The sequence below is a fragment of the Ciconia boyciana genome, chromosome 5 (genome assembly GCF_034638445.1).
Source record: "Ciconia boyciana chromosome 5, ASM3463844v1, whole genome shotgun sequence".
In the NCBI taxonomy this organism is placed as follows: Eukaryota; Metazoa; Chordata; class Aves; order Ciconiiformes; family Ciconiidae; genus Ciconia; species Ciconia boyciana.
The window spans coordinates 75,918,937-75,936,292 of record NC_132938.1 but is presented as its reverse complement, the minus strand read 5'-3'; the positions used below and the strand labels follow the sequence as shown (position 1 = coordinate 75,936,292).

The following is a 17,356-nucleotide window of genomic DNA, read 5'->3' as shown; positions in this document are numbered from 1 at the left end:
CATTTTACAGAAGGCTAATCATCTCTGTTACCAGTTCTAGGGTGGTGCCTTGGTTAGTACCTTCAAAGCTGATTAGTTGAGGTTTCTTTCTAGTAAAAAAAAGATTAAATAGCACCTTCAAGTGTGTAAAAGCGAAGGACAGCAATTTCACTCCTGTGAAATGTGGGCTGGAGTCAGTCAAGAGAAAGGGAGTTTTTAATACAAACAGTAATTGAATGCTTGTGGTCAAGTGACAAATCCAGACTTGCCCCTGGAACTTCACACCTCCAAAAGGCTTTATTTTTAGATGCTTACAGCGTGTACACTTATAGGCTTTGCCCAGTTACCTAGAAAACGTGACAGGTCGGTAAAATATACTTGTCACAAAAAAAACCCCCAAGTAAACTTTGTAACCAGAATGGGGACAACTCAATTTATTCAGGAATTTTGCAGGAAGGTTGCAGTGCCAGACTAGACCTCTATGAAACACATTAAAGTTGCTGCCTTCTGGCAGCTTCTACAGGAAAAAAAGACACAAAACCACAAGACTCCCCAAAGAGAAAGGGTGAGGAACACTTTGAGTTTGTTTGGGCTTTTTTGTTTGGGTTTTTTTTAAGTAAGTTTTCAGGTAAACAACCCTTCACCTGCATTTGAACCAACCTTGGCATGCATGTTCTATCAAAAGCAAGCTTAAAACGCAATCTGTGATTATCTGTTAGTAAACATTCACCTTTAACCATAAATTAGAAGCCAGGGGAAAGATTTGCCAGCAACATTCATACTTACTTAAATATGGAAACCAAATAAATAATTAAGCCTTCAAGGCCAGAGTTACATTAAGTAGGAAAAGGAGTAAATAGCCAAATTTACAGCTGCAATTGCATAGTTCCATTTGTGCCTGAAAGAGCAGTCAGACGACAGCGATGCCAAGGTTCTTCCCCACAGCCTACGCTTCAGTCTGCAACAAGGGGGAGAGAGCCAAGACTGCAAGAAGGACTCTAAGGCCACAGGACTTCATCACAAACACACTCTGAGCTTAATAAATGAACTTCAGCAACACTTCAGTACGGAGTTGCTGAATTAGTGAGTTATGCTTCATGAAAAACTACACAGCTTTGTCCTAAAAAAATTAAAATGAACCCCAAAGCAGAGCCAGGAAGACCATTATATTCAAAGTCCTAGGTCTTGATCAATATTTTGTACTATTCTACACAACAATGCATGTATTTCCTGGAGGAAATAAAACCCCACAAACTTCTACTGTAGAGAAAACAATTACCAAAGAGACTGAAACAAAGCATAAGTAAGGTTTAACTATTCCTTGACCTTCACAATGAAGAGAGTAAAATCAAACTGATTTTGCAGGAAGAAAAAAAATAGGTTAGAAAATAGCTTAGAACTGAGATATTTAAAGTGAAACAAGCTCAGAAGCAGAGCGCCAAACTGCTTTTACATGCTGTGTCCGACTCTGAAGGATAGAAAATTTAAACCTTAGCCAAGGAAAAGTAGATCTAGCTCAATAAAAAGATACAAACAAGTACAAGTATGTGAAAGGACAATTGTGTAGTCTTTAGTGGAAACTCAAGATGTTCAGATCAAGTTACAACATGGTACTTTTTTTCTTTTAATCAAGAAGGTTTAAAAATAGATTTCCTGCCTTAATAAAGCATTTTTGGGAGGCAGTGTACAAATACGGCAGAAGTGTCAAAACAAATGACTACTCAAACTAGTTTAATGTTAAGTCTAGCCTAGGAAAACAAGTCATGTGTTAAACTGGAAATGTATTTTGTTTCTAAAGATGATAAGAAATACTCCCTTCAACTCCCTTATGTTGCTTAAACAAAATTTAACACATTGTCAGTATCAAACTGCCTGTCATTTTACGTAATAGGGAATTTTGACCAAAGTGATTGACACAAATGTTACAAGGATGAACACCTCCATAAAATTATTATATTAATTGCACTGAAGTCTTGATGGATCTGATATTATTCCAAATTATTCTTTGTATGAGTCAACTTTTTATAAAAATGAAAGCTACCGTGTGCTTTAAAGCACTCGTTTTTTAGGTTGTCAGCTTTAAATCACTAGTGACTTTGTACGTAGGCTGAATGAGGTTAATTTAGATCCACTAGACATCAAAATACAGGATTAAGCCTATGCAGCATCCTGCTGCTGTAGGATAACAGTTTTGTATTCTTCATGGTTACCATTAAGTTGCTTCAAAGCAAAACTCATCCTATACCCATGGTGCTGCTCAACCAGTCCTAAATCATAAAAGTAAAAATTTGAGCATTGTTCTTTTAAAACAATTTTAAAAAAACAACAAACAACACAACTTCATGTAACTTCACTGTGATTAAGATTCACTGCAATTCTTACAGCAAGGGAAAGGAAAAGGCTGCACTTGGGTTAGGAAGTCAGGGCATATACAAAACTACCCTTCTTTCTCCAGTAGGAAGTTTCTACGTAAAACAGATGCAAGCATGATAAACAGCTAACGCTACAATACTAATAGCTGTAATGAGTGAAGAGCAAAGTAACTCACGGCAAGTGTCAAGAACCTCCAGCCATGACTTTGTACAGTAGAAGCTGTAAGACATAGTACATGTATTTTTATGTGGAAGCCTAGGAAAAAAAATATTTATCTGGTTGTCCTGTCTGATAGTTGGGTAAGCCTTCCTTTCCTGCTCCACAGCTATACACATCTTGGTGCCACGATGAGGTGCAACAGCTGGCGCAAAAGCTAAAAGTGAAAGGCATACTGTAAATGAAGTGTAGTGTAAAAGTTAAGCTTTTACAGTGAGATTTAGTTAAAATAAAAAAAAAAAAAATTCCCTAGTGAAGCATCCAGATAAAGAACTGGTGCTTAAATACTCCTAGCTCCTGTCCCATGCAAGAAAGCTTTTCTTTATCCCTTGGTAGCTTCCACTGTTCCATCTAAAACACTTATTTTTGTGGTTAGTTACACTAGCATGCCCAGCATTTCAGCAGTGTTAGATGATTAGCAGACACTTATTATAGTACCAAGGTGCAAACCAAAGTCTGGACACCGCACCAATGCTCAGCTTATAAGGATGGGATCTAAGCAGAAACCAGTGCTTTACCGAATTGCAGTCAGTAGCTGAACAGCCACACACCTAACTGGATTGTTCAGCCTGTACAAGAACCTGCAAGTGCAACCCAACCTCTACAGAGAAATGGCTCCAGTTCTGTTACTTCTGTGATAAAACTATTCTATTCCAAGCTTGGGTATGCAAGGAAGAGAATTCAACCTGCCTTCTAGGACACGTGAGTTACACATGATTCAAGGGAAGATTTTTGTTTATTGGTTTCATTTACATCAATATAAATCTCCTTCAGTCAAATAGTAATAAAAGGAGTAGTCCCTGGAATTTCGCAGTTTACAGTTCGACAGAATGCATATATAGAAATCTGTTACTGTAGACTTATTGCAGGTGAAATCTGCAAACAGAGGTACAGATGTAAGCCACAAAGCCGCAAGGCATGAACTTAACAGTGTCACCATTATGAATTTAGCAGAACAGATGGTGAAATTTCTACAATATGTTGAGTGATACCCGTGTATAGATCTCCAGTGTTCTTGTCCTGTTAGTGCCACGAGACATACTCCTTTTACTATACACGATTTCCTAAAACGCTTCTCCGTTATTTACATCACTTATTTTTTTTCCCCCACCATAAATGCATTGGCATAGGTTTATTCTCTTAAATACAGCTTACCTGAGTAAGTCTTCAGGATTCTTCAAAAGCTGGGACTTGAAGGGGAAAATAACACCACGAGGACAAGGAACAGTATTAATAGCAGTGGATGTTTCATAGCCAAGACTTCTTCCCCTTACTTCATATTCCATCATATTCTAGCTCTGCTTAACAGCTTCTACATAAAGTCTGACAGCACATTTGGTATTGTACATGCTTTATTAAAATGGTACTCGTATTTACAATATCTGCAGAAACAATCCCTCCCAAGTCTTGCATTCAGACAAACACGCACACATACACACGCGCGCACGGCCCTTCACTCTACAGGGGTGTGAAGGCTACGCTCCCAAAAGTTAGGCAGCTTCTGGAAGAGGAGGAAGGGTGACTTTTTTGTGTGTTTGTAATTACTTAAAAAGAAGCATGGGAGTATGCATTTGGCCATCACAATGCTAATTTAAGTATATGTAGTATTAACATATGGCAGTAACACTGAGTATTCCTCTTTTACATTCTATACACAGAATGACATCAAGGTTTTCCAGTCAACAGAACATTCCAACTTCAGTCTCAAAGCTGCTTGTAGTGACTATGAAACCACAATTTTGGGGCTGTCCCTTAAAACAATTCAAGTCTATGTAAGCGAAATAAGGCACAATTAATATTTGATTTGATTTGATTTAGAGGATGGGAAAAGGGGGGAGAGGCAGGCTTCAGATAATAGTTGTTGCAGAGGAAACAGTTTTACCCAATCCTTTTGAGAAAAGGATGAATTTTACCCCCATCCTAATCTACGTGGACTTCTCTTAGAGAACTGAAGTATTCTGCCAGGGCTACTAACGCCCACATACAAAACAAAATTGGAAATTCACATTTTAACACCAGTCTCAGTAGTCTAACCTACTGATACTGATGTACATGAGTACGTCTTTCTTTAATGCTGAAGGAGAAGACACACATGAAACAAGATTCAAACCTTCCACTGAGCTAGAAGACTCACGTCTTTTAGAGAGCTTGTAATATATACTATTTGAAGGCTTCAGCTTACTGATAAAAAGGAATAGCGTTTTTGCCTTTAAATCCCTGGCCCCTCTTCACTAACGAAGCCTAACCAGACATTACAAATAAACTGCAACAAAAAGTTTGGCAGCACAAATAATGTCTAGTATTCAAATCTTCATTTGTGAGTATATTATTTTCCTTGTACAAAACCTGTTGAATGTTTTTCGCAGCAGATGAACTGTACCCAAAGATGCAGGACATTCTGTGATGGGGAATAAGAGGTTGCAGTTCCGAAGGCCCCTGACTTTGGTTGTTTACAAAGTTCATTCCTGTTTAGTGTGATCCTTGGTATCTTCCTCATCTGTGTATTCTGATGGTTCTTCCCCTGGTTTTAGGAGTCTACCTACGTAGTCGTATTTTTCTGAAAAAGATTTATGATTCCATTACAATCAAATACAGCTGCATTTGCTAGTTAGCCTGCACTGCTGCAAATTCACTTTTTCTCCTACACACTAAGGTTCTGAACCCGAATCACTGAAACTGATGGCAATTTATCAGCACGCTCAGCCTCCTAAAACAATCTTGCTACCATTGCTGCTCACTACTTACTCTCCTCTGAGTACTTTGTTTCAATTCTCCTGTGCCTAATCAGGCAAGCTTTATCACACAATGGCTGAAAACGGTGCTATTAAAACCGGCACAAATTCCCTCAGCCTGTTTTGATTTCAATTAATGTGAAAAATTACTCCCCCTCCCTCCAGAGGCACGCTTCCATACTTTTGAGAAATTATTTCAGGACAAACTTGTTCAACCCTTCATGCCAAGACAATTCGTAGTCCTAATCATAATTCCATGGCATCCAAAGCCAACCACCTGCGAGCAGGAATTCCATCAGCTAAGCTACACTGAGATTCGAGAGTGAAATTCTGCGCTGAAGAGCTAAAAAGAGAACAGCTTTCTTGTATAAAACTAAAAGGTTGAAAAAGCTATAGTGGGATATAGTGGCATCCTCTCTATGGAAGAAAGGCCTGAAATCCCGGGTCTTTTCCTAAGAAAGTTACATTGCATTAGTAATGTTACCGTCAACATCTCTTTAAAAGGTGCCCCAAGCCCAAATCAGTCATTTCTATTAAAAGCACTTCCTTAAGCTAAAGATGTGCTACTAATTTGAGAATTTACCTTTAAATTGCATTTCCCACTCTCTTACACTTTCCATCTGTACAGCATTTAAGTCCGATAGGTCATCATATTCATCTCTGAGTGCATCTTTATCTAGACAGAAAGTTGCTAGTCCCCTGGAGGCATCTCTGCCAGCAAATATTCCATATGGGCCCTCTGAAAACAAAAAGACAAAATCGATACCTTCAAGTCTTTGTTTACGGTGACCAACCTCAGTTCTTTATATAGTCTGCCGAAGCCATACATTAAACTTCTGCAGTGATGGGAACAGCAGTAGTTTCAATGCCACGGCTGTTTGACATTCAACAGCACTGCAATTCAATCTTAAGCATCACTAGGAGATAAAGTCTGCTGAGAGAAGCAGAACCAGGAAAACAGCTTTGAAGGGATAGCTGGAAAAATCCCTGTCTTTTGATGCAAGTCAGTTGATGTAAATTCCAAAGGGACTGGAGGCTGGAATTCAAAAGCAATGCACTTCTATTAAGCAAAACATAGAATATTTACAAGTCAGGCACGAATACAAACAAATTGTACAGACATCTTAATTAGAAATCCATTGAATTTTATCAATAAATAGAACTTGAGTGCTAGTTAATAATTTCACTTCACTTATAGAACCACCACAACTTTCTACATACTTGGCAGACAGTGCATCTTTTGACACATTTCTTACTTCTGTGGAAATAACCTCATTTATTTTGGGCAGCAGACCACCCATACACCTATCCTGTGTTGTTCTTGAAAACTGCACAAATCTTCATGTTAAGAATGTAAAGCAACTATTTCCTTTGTGCTTTTTGACTGATGCAAAGCAGCACAAATACGCTAATAAAATTTTGAGCAATGACTGTCAAATAAATATTATTACAAAGAGAACTGGATGATTTGCAGATGAACAACTTTCAGGACAAGGTTGGTAACTGGCTTTCCCAAATTTTAATTAATCTAAAGAACTTCAAGCATATTGTTCTTAGATTTTCTTGACCTAAAACCAAATACCTTAATTCAGTTCAAGTGAAAAAACCACAAAACAAAACAAAAAAACACTTTAAAATTTTCTGCACTAACTGCAGCAGCTAAGCAACAGGGAAATGCCCAAGGCATTATAAGGAGTGGTCACTACTTGAAGATAAATAGGCCAGAACCCTTCTCTGGCTTACCTCTCAGAAGACGACAGTGGCCATCAGCCTGAAGAAAAGGCAGCACCCATGGGCAAGAACGAACACAAGCAAGTGGGAACACACTGTCCTTCACCCCCTCTATTGCCTGCTGTAGCACCTCAGACCTCTTCTGCACCAGGACGAGCCACAGGAAATCATTCAGAGAGGCTGGCTTCCTCCCAGGCCGCTTGCTCCAGCCACCACACCTATCTGCTCTTGCCGGGCATTGACTTCAGGGTTGAGACAGAGGCTGAATGCAGCAGGAAGAACTCCTGAGGCAGGGAACCTGAGTACCATATGGATTAGAAGAAACTACGTCCTCACCAGAACTGGTGTCGTCTCTCCACCCCAGAGTGCTTGGCACTGTAAGTTGCTTACAGTCAAACTTGAGAACAGAAGGGTGTCTCGTATGCCAAAGACAATTCCCCTGTCTCTCTGGAAATAAACCAACTGATTTAAAAGGAAAATTTCACAAGAAGTACACATCAGAGAAAGAACTATCAACTGGAAGCTTGCACTGTACAAATCTGGCCGTAAGAGACAACCATAATGATTAACAGCATCTCTATGCTCGTCCTTTCAGATGTTTAGCTCCAGGAATGGCATTCACAATAACTACCTCTGGGATCAGGGACTACATTTATGCTACTTAAGAGAAACAAAGTCATGAGGGCTTGTGAACTCTTATTTTTCCTATCTGTATCCTGAATTAGATGTTTATTTGAAAAACAGGATTCAGAGACTGAAATCAATCCTATACCAAGATATTTAATGTTCACATTTTGCATGCTCAGTCACTTCCCATGAAACAGTGTAAGAGGCAGTGATGGCCATCATTTGCAACATAACATAGAGCTTCTTCAAACAAAAAGTCTTGCTTCACTCCAAAACAGCTATCATTCAAGTGATCTAGTTTTTGATATTCTGAATGAAGAACACAGGAACTATAAACAGCTCTTACAAAGACCACACACAACCAGTAAATCCTTAAGAGCAATTATAAATTGCTACTTAACCTCCCCACCAACAGTATTTTGTCCCCAGTTTTTCCTTTCTCTGAAGTGTTTAAAAAAAATATTTCCATAAAGCCTACTAGCTATTTGCATAAGGCATTTTCAAAATTCTGGCTAACCAGAGTTAGAGAAGCACACTGTTCCCCTTCCCTTCTACCCTGCATTTAGTGGTTTATGGAGTTTTACAGCACCCGCTGAGATGCCACCTTTGGTCCACCAGCTTGATTCCAATTATTTCTATTAAAAAGAGAATTACATTATACTTATCAGTATCAAGCCCTGAACACCCTTGCATCTCAATAATATATTTAGTCGAAAGCATGAATGCTTTCAGAATGTATCAGTTTGCATTAAGATTAATGGATGCAAAATGTCTGCAAATATATTGTAATGTCAGATGCTATTATACCAATTTTTTTTTTCTTTCTAAAATTGAATTAAAATGTTAACATTCCAGCATGTTTACTACAGAAGTATTCAGGAGTCACAGAGAAACCATCAAGCCAAGTCCAAGCACTCCACAGAATGCTAACTAGTAAAAACCCGCCTTTGGACTTGGTAGACAGCATCTCAAATTCCAGCTCTACAAATGTAACTTAGAAATGTGTCCCATTCTTTAATCCTTTACTAAAAGGCAAATATTGAATTATGATTATTTTAAAAAAAGTGCAAGCCTGGCTTCACCTTAGTTGCAGGGTTGCTAAAGCAGAAGTTCAAAGATCTCAGTATGAGCAATCTACTTCAAGATTTAAAGCTTCCATTCAGATACTTGTACACAGAGATTAAGTACAGTATTTTATATTAATATAGAATATACAGGTCTGGGGTTCTGCTATAAGCCCTAGTCTATTATTCACTTTTATATAAATACTGGTGCAACAGTCTTAAAAAGGTATTTTGCATATCAGATTTCATTGCGCTTGGAGAAACATCCAGGAAGGTGCCAGCATAGAGAACCCTGAGGAGAAAATATGCTTCAAGAACATGATTCTGAGGTAGAGACATTAGTGCAATCCTAGACATACTCCCACAGAGTTCTTTAATGACAATTTACTCTGCAAGCCCTACCCATAGTCCTCCTTTTCTTTCCTTTTGTCTGCCTGCCTATTTAGACTGGCTCCTGTTCTAAATAATTGATTGCACCATGGCACAATATACATACTGAAGAGACTGCAAAAAGAGATGCTATTAGCATAAGTATGTATACCAAACTGATTTTGAGACCCTATCACAAAATTTCAGTGGTTTTCTTTTGCTGTACCCCCAAATGAGCTATTTCATAGTCAAATACTTCTTTAAAAAATTCTCCTCGCACTCCTCTTTGGCATCTCACAACAACAAAAGGAAAGTCAGGGAAGTGTCAAAACCCACAAAAACATGTCTGCTACATGTTACTTGGCTACACGTAGTTACAAGCCTTACATGAAGGAAAACTTTGTTCCTTGAAGAATGCTTTTCTTCCCATCATTGCTTTCACATATTAAAACACTTTGTTTCAGAGCCTTTGTTTATTTTAGGGCTGAGACGGAACAGTTATCAAGACTACATGTTTGCCTACGTATCTCCTCATCTATACCATCACATTTATACACTGCCTTTTTCTCCCTGTACAAAGTCCTCATTTACCTTACAACTCTACCTTGCATAAAGTATGTCCTTCTCTAAGCTACAACACATGCAAAATGTTGCTAGCCACCACCTGCAGATCCTCACTTTCTTTCAGAATCCAGTTAAAAATCTGGCTGCCTTGATGAATTTGACATCTTCTTCCAGCCTAACATTCATCTTTATTCACAAGTGAACTGGGTAGCTTGAGAATTGGCAAAATCAAAGTCTCTTCAGCCAGTAAAAATACCTTTCCAATTTCTGCATCTCCTAGCCCTGTTTTGGTTCTCCAATGAAGATTTAATTTCTCTTTGCAGACACCCTAAAACAACAGCAGGTGAGGAAAATAAATTTAACATTAAAGCACTGTATTTAAAAATTTGAGATATGAAGCTGTCCAAGCTGAAGTTTTTATTTGGAAGCACTGCTTCTAGTCGCTTGCTCCAAAACAGGCTAAACTGGATCTTGGAACAGCACGTGTTTCAATTTTCAACCTGTCTGGCCAATAGTTCCCCCAGCAAAACCTATGCTGGTGTTCAACTTTTGAGCAGATATTCTTGGTTTACTAAAGAGGCTATCTGACCATTTCAGTTCTATACTAGCTTTGCACAACATCCCAGACCATCGCTCCAAGTCTAGTAATGAAGGTGAACACTGTACACTGAACTGTGGATTGCTCCAACTGTCAGCACTGGGACTGCACCACAGATAGCCACGTGCGGATTTTATCATTATATCTAATGAAGTGATCTGTAATCTAAGAATGTATTCATTCTCACAAGGCCCATACAAGTTCTCTGAAGAAGCCACACAGGTTAACAACGTTCAGTTTTAAACCAGCTTTGGTTTCTTCAAGTACTCAAAAAGCACTTCCAAGCAAGCACCAAATATGCAAAGCATACCAGATGTTCTTTGCATCTGTGGGCTCCATGCAGCCACTGGAAATATAAACCAGGTTTGTCTGAAGCTTAGAAATTCGTGGCCAACATTTCTTAAACTGCAGACAAGAGTAAAGACTAATTTCTCCTTTAATGTTAAGTTAAAGGAACAAAGGGAGACAGACCACAAAATGATTGACAGCTGCACTATTCTACCACTTTGTCTACCTTTTCCACTCCAAATCAAAGCGAAATCTCCACTCTCTGTTTAAAATTTTCCATCTGAATCCTGACATGTGTTTGTTCAGTGTTGCATCTTTTATGAGGGAATGATAAAGCTACAAATTAGACAAAGCCATTTTGAGATGCAGCTGGAAAGCAGAAGCTTTCTAATAACATTTATCACTGGGAATTCAAGGTGACATAATTTTAACTTTACTGCTCCAGATTTACATGAAAGGAAAGATGTGGGTCAATTTTAAGTTACAACTTGCGTGGAAAGTAAGTGTTCTTAGGAGAGCAATCCACAAAGTCTACATGCTAAGATGGGAACTGCTTAGAAAGAAGAGTCTAAACCTGACTTCTTAGGCACAAGACCAGAGGGCCTCACACTCTCTTTTGCTTGCTTCCCTTTTTAACTCTGTGAAAAAAGTGCAAGAATCAATGACCCAATTTCAACTAAAGGGCAGACAACCAGCACTGCTAGGAGAGCCTGCAGTTCAGTAGTCAGGAGATTCCTGGAAGACAGCTCCATACCTGAGGAGGACCTAGATCCTATATCTTGCTTTAGTGAGAAGTGCTCTGGCCACTAGTTTATTCCACAATAAGGCAAGCAATGCTGGCCAGGTTTTTGATTCAATGAAAGAGAGCTACGCTGCTATGTACTGGATTTAACATCTATATGTCATTAACAACAATGCCACTATCACATCCTAATATATCTTGCTTTGAGCATACCTGCTTGATCAGGCCCCTCAAACCTCAGGTGACTGCAACCTGAATGGTTTAAATAGGAACTAGGGATTTACATAGACCTTTTATCAAACACACAGTTGATCAACTTTTAAGGAATACATTCAGGTTATTAAAAAAGGAAAAAGGAAAAAAAAAAAAAGACAGCTGACAGACACACAGAGCAGAAGCAGAGGAGGAGATGCATCTTCCCACACAAAACCACTTTACTGGCCCCTGCTCTCTGTGAATGTGGACTGAGGGCTTAGAACAACCCCTTCATCCTGGTGGCAAGGGCACTACTCCCTTTAATCAGAAGTATGGAAATAATCTGTCGCCAATATGCACATATACACCTTTTTAGTTTTACTATTTCTGGTAGGAACTTAGTTTCTTTACCAGAAACACTTTCTTTGAAAAGCTGAGTCCTGGGGCTGGAGACACCTCCATTACACAGACACCAGAGAGCTGACAAACATGAAAAACACAGAGAAGATACACACCTTACAGGAAGCACTTCTTTCCCCCAAGTCTTATCCTCTGTACTGATCTGTAAACCCTCAGCCTGTTGTGTTCTCAAGATAAGGCCACCCTTAACAGAATTCTCCAGAGACAACATATATGATGTCCCTCCTGCAACATTTCACTCTAACCATACCCTTGTAAAGGATGTATGTGCCATCTTTTAAACGTCAAGAAGCGCCATCTTTTAAATAGAGACACAATGAAGTTTACCGCACTCAATTCCAAAGGAAGTCTAACAGCATCAGATTATTTTTATACAAATGATGGGAAAAAAAACTACAGCTGTTTCCTACAAATTTTTTTAAAGTATTTAACATCAGAAATCACGGTTCTTAACTAGATTTGCAACATGAAATAAAGCTAATTTTCTCCTCATGAAAAATGAGCTATGATGAAAATTTTTGTGGAAGGAACTACTCCTACCTAATTATTCCTCTTGGCAAACTGGAAAGCAGAAATCTTCATGACACTTTGAAAGACAAGAGTGGGATGAGAAATGAGTTGACAGCGACAATGTATTGCAGCGAAGGAAAGTCAGGAAATTGATTTTTTTAAAATCATGAAACATTAAGAACCAAGAAGTGACGTGGAACAGTTGTATACACTGGATTGCATGTAATCTTGCTTTGTCATGCTCAAAGCTGTGTATTTTTCATAACTGCACAAAGTATTTGATAAGTTAATCAAAACCTGTTTATGGCATTATCTTGGCATGCCAATTTAAATGCTAAATATTAAGATTTGTGAACATTACTTTAACTCTTACTGTGCCCTTCTATTGACCAATAAACTACCAGGAATATGGATACAAACAAACATGAAATTAAATGTTGCAATAAATGAAAAAGTAAAAACTGTCTCTCATTATAAGGATATAAAACCAACACAGCACACACTAAAGATACTAATCATGAGACTTTAAGTCATACAATGTGATTACAGATGGGGAAATCACCCCAAAACAGCTTCTCTGAAATTCTGGTTACATGATATTTTTAATAGTGAGCCGCTATTTGTTTACTTTATTTCTTTTAGAGTTTGCGGGTGATAAAGAAAAAGGTAATTAAAATTAATAAGCAAGCAAAGCATTCTAGGACAGTTACTCATTTGGGCACAAACAGAGGTGGTATTTAATACAACTGAAAGTGAAGTGTTGAAACAAAGGGTATACTTGCAGGACAGAGTACTATCCCAGGAAGCAGCATTTTGTAAAAGAACTTGGCAAGCAAAGTTTTAAATTAAGAGCTCACTGTAAGCAAAGTGATTTTCGGAGGCACAGACAGTTAAATATGTGATATAACCTTTTCTTGCTCTTAGCTAAAATGCATTAGACATACCAAAGACTAATAGGGTACCGATGAGATAAGTTGTGGAAGGCTTAAAGAAGACAATATGAGAAAAACAAAAAATTTTGAAAACATTTCAATTAAATGTTCAAGAAACTGAAGTTTTCCATCATGGTTGTTTGAAAGGATAACTTGAACAGCCTATCTATTTTTAAAAAAATCTTAACTGTATGTACGTAAAGGGCTCTTCAATGAAACAGACCAAAGCACAACAGGATTCAGTGGATAGAAACTTAAGAACAGAAGAGCTTCTAATAAAATCAGAAGCTTGGTGGGAGTTTTAATAGGATCTCAACTGCTGGACAAAAATCTGGACTAGATGACAATTCCTTGCATTTTTAGCTTTCTGCTATAAGTAGAAAAATAAGGAACATCTTTGCATCCAAAGTACAGTGAAGAAAAAAACCCAGACCTTAATTTGAAGGCATCAGAAGCCTTCCGAGACAGCCGCGTTATCCAATGTTAACCCAGCAGTCAAGACATACTTAAGATTTGATAGTGAGCCCTCAGCCAATGCTTTTTGCTGCCTTCAAAGCTGAAGCACTATTTCACATCAGTACCAAAACAAAGTACAAAAGGCTGACAGTCCAAGCCTGCAATGTCAGCAAAGCCAGTGCCCTCAACTGTTTCTTCTGTTAAACAAAATTTGGCCATGGCTTTGTTGGTATGCTTTGCACTTCTCTTGCTGTACTCCAGCTATGAGGCATAAAATTACCAAGACAACTGCTGTGGACATCTGGCTACTCTGACTGAAGTCTTTCTGAAAAGGTCTCAACCAGCTGTAGACTTTTCCACCTAACTCTTCTCAGATCTTTTAAGGCCTGCAAACCACCTACTAGCTTTTTCTCTTTTCAGCCACAAAACAGTTGCAAGAAAATATTCCCCGACATGCATCCGTACAGGGAAACCACATCAGCACGATTCAAAAATCAACACATTTGGCAGAAAACACACAACTGATGATGCAGGTTGAGCATCACTATCCTCATGTGCATGGTCCCAAGTAACAGAGATCTGATAGACAAAGATGATGACAGTTCTGTTATAAAAAGGCAATCTTTCACTACGAGGCGGGGCGGGGGGGGGAGCCTTTGTCCCTCTCCACGAAAAGCTGGAAGCACTGCTTTAGGGAAACCAGCTGCTGCCAGTTATCAAAAAAGCAGACTGATGTCCTAGAACATAAAGCTTTAGCTTCCTCACAATAACAGACCTCCAGAGGTCGATGATGTGAACCAGTGATGATATCTACAGTGGAGAGTCTAAAATTTAATTTGTGTTTGATACACAAAAGAGTTAAAGAGAATGTTTAGATTACGGTTCAGTATTATTTCATGGAGTAATTTATGAAGCAATCCGTCAACTTACTGGTGTTTTAAGTTTCACGTAGCATATGTATTACCTGCATTTTATATCAGCACGTAGGTCTCAGTTTAAAAACCCCTGAAGCGAGAGAGACAAAAGAACTAGCCCGATTAAGTGTCATGAAAGCTGCAGCGCACCAGACTACATTTTCTCAGCTTTAGTGGTCAATAAACAAAATAAGACATGACAAGGTAGTTTAGATTCCATTGTTAACTTTTACGGTACCCCATCAAAAAAGCATGTTGATTCAATTATGGTAGTTTCAATTTCTGCGACTGGTAGCAGAGCTGGTATCACAAACTTTGAGGGTAACAAGAGTTACAAAATACTAGCCCAGTTCAACTGCTTGTCACTTCCCTGGTAAGAACCAAAGACTTGTAACATGCCAGTTCCGTATTTTTCTTTTTGTAACCTAAGATTATTAAAAAATAATAACAATAATTACTTAACTTGAACTATTTCCTGGAGGGGGAAGTATCCTCTGTCTCCTCCACCCCTCATACAAGGACACTTGCCACACCTACTACAAAAACTCCTGCATAATTTGATTAGATCAAGTTTTCCAAACCACCACTGCTTAAGGAAGAAAATTATCAGCAGTCATAACCCTCATTTCCTTTGGCATCAGATGTGAACACAGTGCTCCCTAGGAAGTCTATCCACCTCATTATTAAGAACACTGTTTATTACGAGAAAATACACTGCAGTTTCACAATCTACAATGTGAATACAGAAACATAACGTTGCCTTTGAAGCATACTTTTCTGAACCTTTGAAGTGTACATTTCCACTCCAAGGAACTGTATTGTCTGTCTTTCTATTTAAGAGATTGGGTTGATTTCTGCACTCTTCTCAATGGTAGCAACATATCAGTCCCCAAGCTCTCCCTGCTTGCCTCTATACTCATTAAAATCCATACTCGATACGGCATTTGCACCTAAATAAGTAACCGGCTGGTTTGTTCCTTTCCTGAACCGTAAGAGCTAGAATGAAGGAAGCATTGCTCAGCTGCACTTGGGAAACATACTAGAAAAGACAGAAGAAAAAAGAATTAAACATTGCACATCCAAATCTAGGCACCTGGAAAACCGGATGCGTGACGGAAGGCTGCACAGAACCCAGACCCGTTTTGCACCACCTATTTAAAACCACCGTTAGGCCCCAGGCGGGCAGGCCGGCCTAGTCAGGGGTTGCGGAGCGTAGGGACCGGGGCCAGGTGGCGGTTTGCACGGCTGTTTCCCATCTGACACCACCACAGGCAGCGGCGGCCCTATCGCGCGTGCGGACGGCGAGCACGGGGCTGGCCGCCCGCGATAAACCCAGGGGCCCGAGCGAGGCCACCAGCGCCGAAACGCTGCGAGGCCTCCCCGAAACCCACCGCCCCCCAGGTGGGGGCGAGGCCCGGGCGCCGTCAGCAAGGAGCCCCCGGCGGCAGGGCACGCCCGCCGCAGCAGATCCCCGCCGTCCTCCCCAGCGCCGCCCCCGTCTCTCGTCAGGGCCGCCCGAAAGGCGGCGGGCAGCCGAGGGGGCCCCCGCCCGGCACGGCGGGAGGGCGGCTTCCGCCGAGGGACCCCCCCGGCCCCGGCCCCGGCGTCTCACCGGGCCCGTAGAACTTGCTGCCTTTGGTCACGTCGAAGACTTTGCCGTTGACAGCCAGGAGGATGCGGGGGTTGCGGGCCCCGTCGAACTCGCGCAGCTGCTCCAGGGAGAAATCCCGCCGCTTCATCCGCGGCAGAGCGGCGGCCTGGTTCTGCCGGGCCGCGCCCCCCGGCCCGCTCCGCGTCCCCCAGCGCAGGTACAGCCGGTAGGCCGCCAGCAGCGCCAGCGCCAGCAGCCCCACGTTCAGCAGCATCTCACCGCCCACCGCCGCCGCCGCGCCGGCCGGCGGCTCCCCCGCGCCCCCGCCCCCCAGGCCGCCGTCGCTGCTCCCCTCAGTCCTTAGCCTCCCATCCCCATCGTCCGCCATCACTGCCAGGCCAGCGCCTGCCCTCCCGACGGCTCCGCCCCGCTCGCGCCCAGAGAGACGCGAGGCGGCCGCCGCGCCCCGCCCCGCCCCCGCCCGCCGCTCGCCCGCTTCCCATTGGTGCCCGGGCGAGGCGGCACCGCCCCCGGCAGGCTCGCGCCCCGCGGGCGAATTGGGGGCGGGCGCGCCCCGCCAGCCCAACGGCCCTCCGCTCGCGAGAGGTGCCGCCGCCGCCAACGCGCCTGCGCGGCTCCCCCCGCCCCGGTTCTCCGCGCGGCCAGGTGGCGTTGGCGGGAGCTTGAGGGGGAGAAGGGGGGGCGGGTGCCTCGTGCGGCGTAGCCGCCACACTCGCCCGCTCGTAGCTCGCCGCAGCCGCCGCCCCGCTTCCCCTCCCGGGAGCGAGCGGGCACCGCCGCCTGCGACAGTAAAAGCAGAGCGCGGGGAGGAGGCGGTGTGGCGTGAGGGGGCTGAGGGCGGCGGGGCTCGGCGCGCCGGCTGGCCGCCTCTGAGGGCGGCGGGGCAGCGCCTTAGATGTGCGGGGTGGGTTTGCAGGGCGCGAGTGCATCCGCCGCTGGGGAAAGGGTCGAAGGCCGGCGGTGTTGGCCAGCGTGGTGCAGCCACGTTGCGCAGCGCCCTTTCGGCGCTTGCTGAGTAAGCGACACGTCTGCTC

At 41.9% G+C, this 17,356-nt stretch overlaps 1 protein-coding gene across 1 annotated transcript; it reads right to left on the bottom strand.

The window, feature by feature from the left end:
* Positions 1-3,323: 3,323 nt before the first annotated feature.
* Positions 3,324-16,703, bottom strand: PGRMC2 (progesterone receptor membrane component 2). Its single transcript, XM_072861355.1, has 3 exons — positions 16,323-16,703; positions 5,884-6,039; positions 3,324-5,125 (listed from the first exon to the last, which is right to left on the bottom strand). The coding sequence occupies exons 1-3, from the start codon at positions 16,687-16,689 to the stop codon at positions 5,028-5,030; spliced, it is 621 nt and encodes a 206-aa protein (XP_072717456.1). The 5' UTR covers positions 16,690-16,703; the 3' UTR covers positions 3,324-5,027.
* Positions 16,704-17,356: the final 653 nt, after the last annotated feature.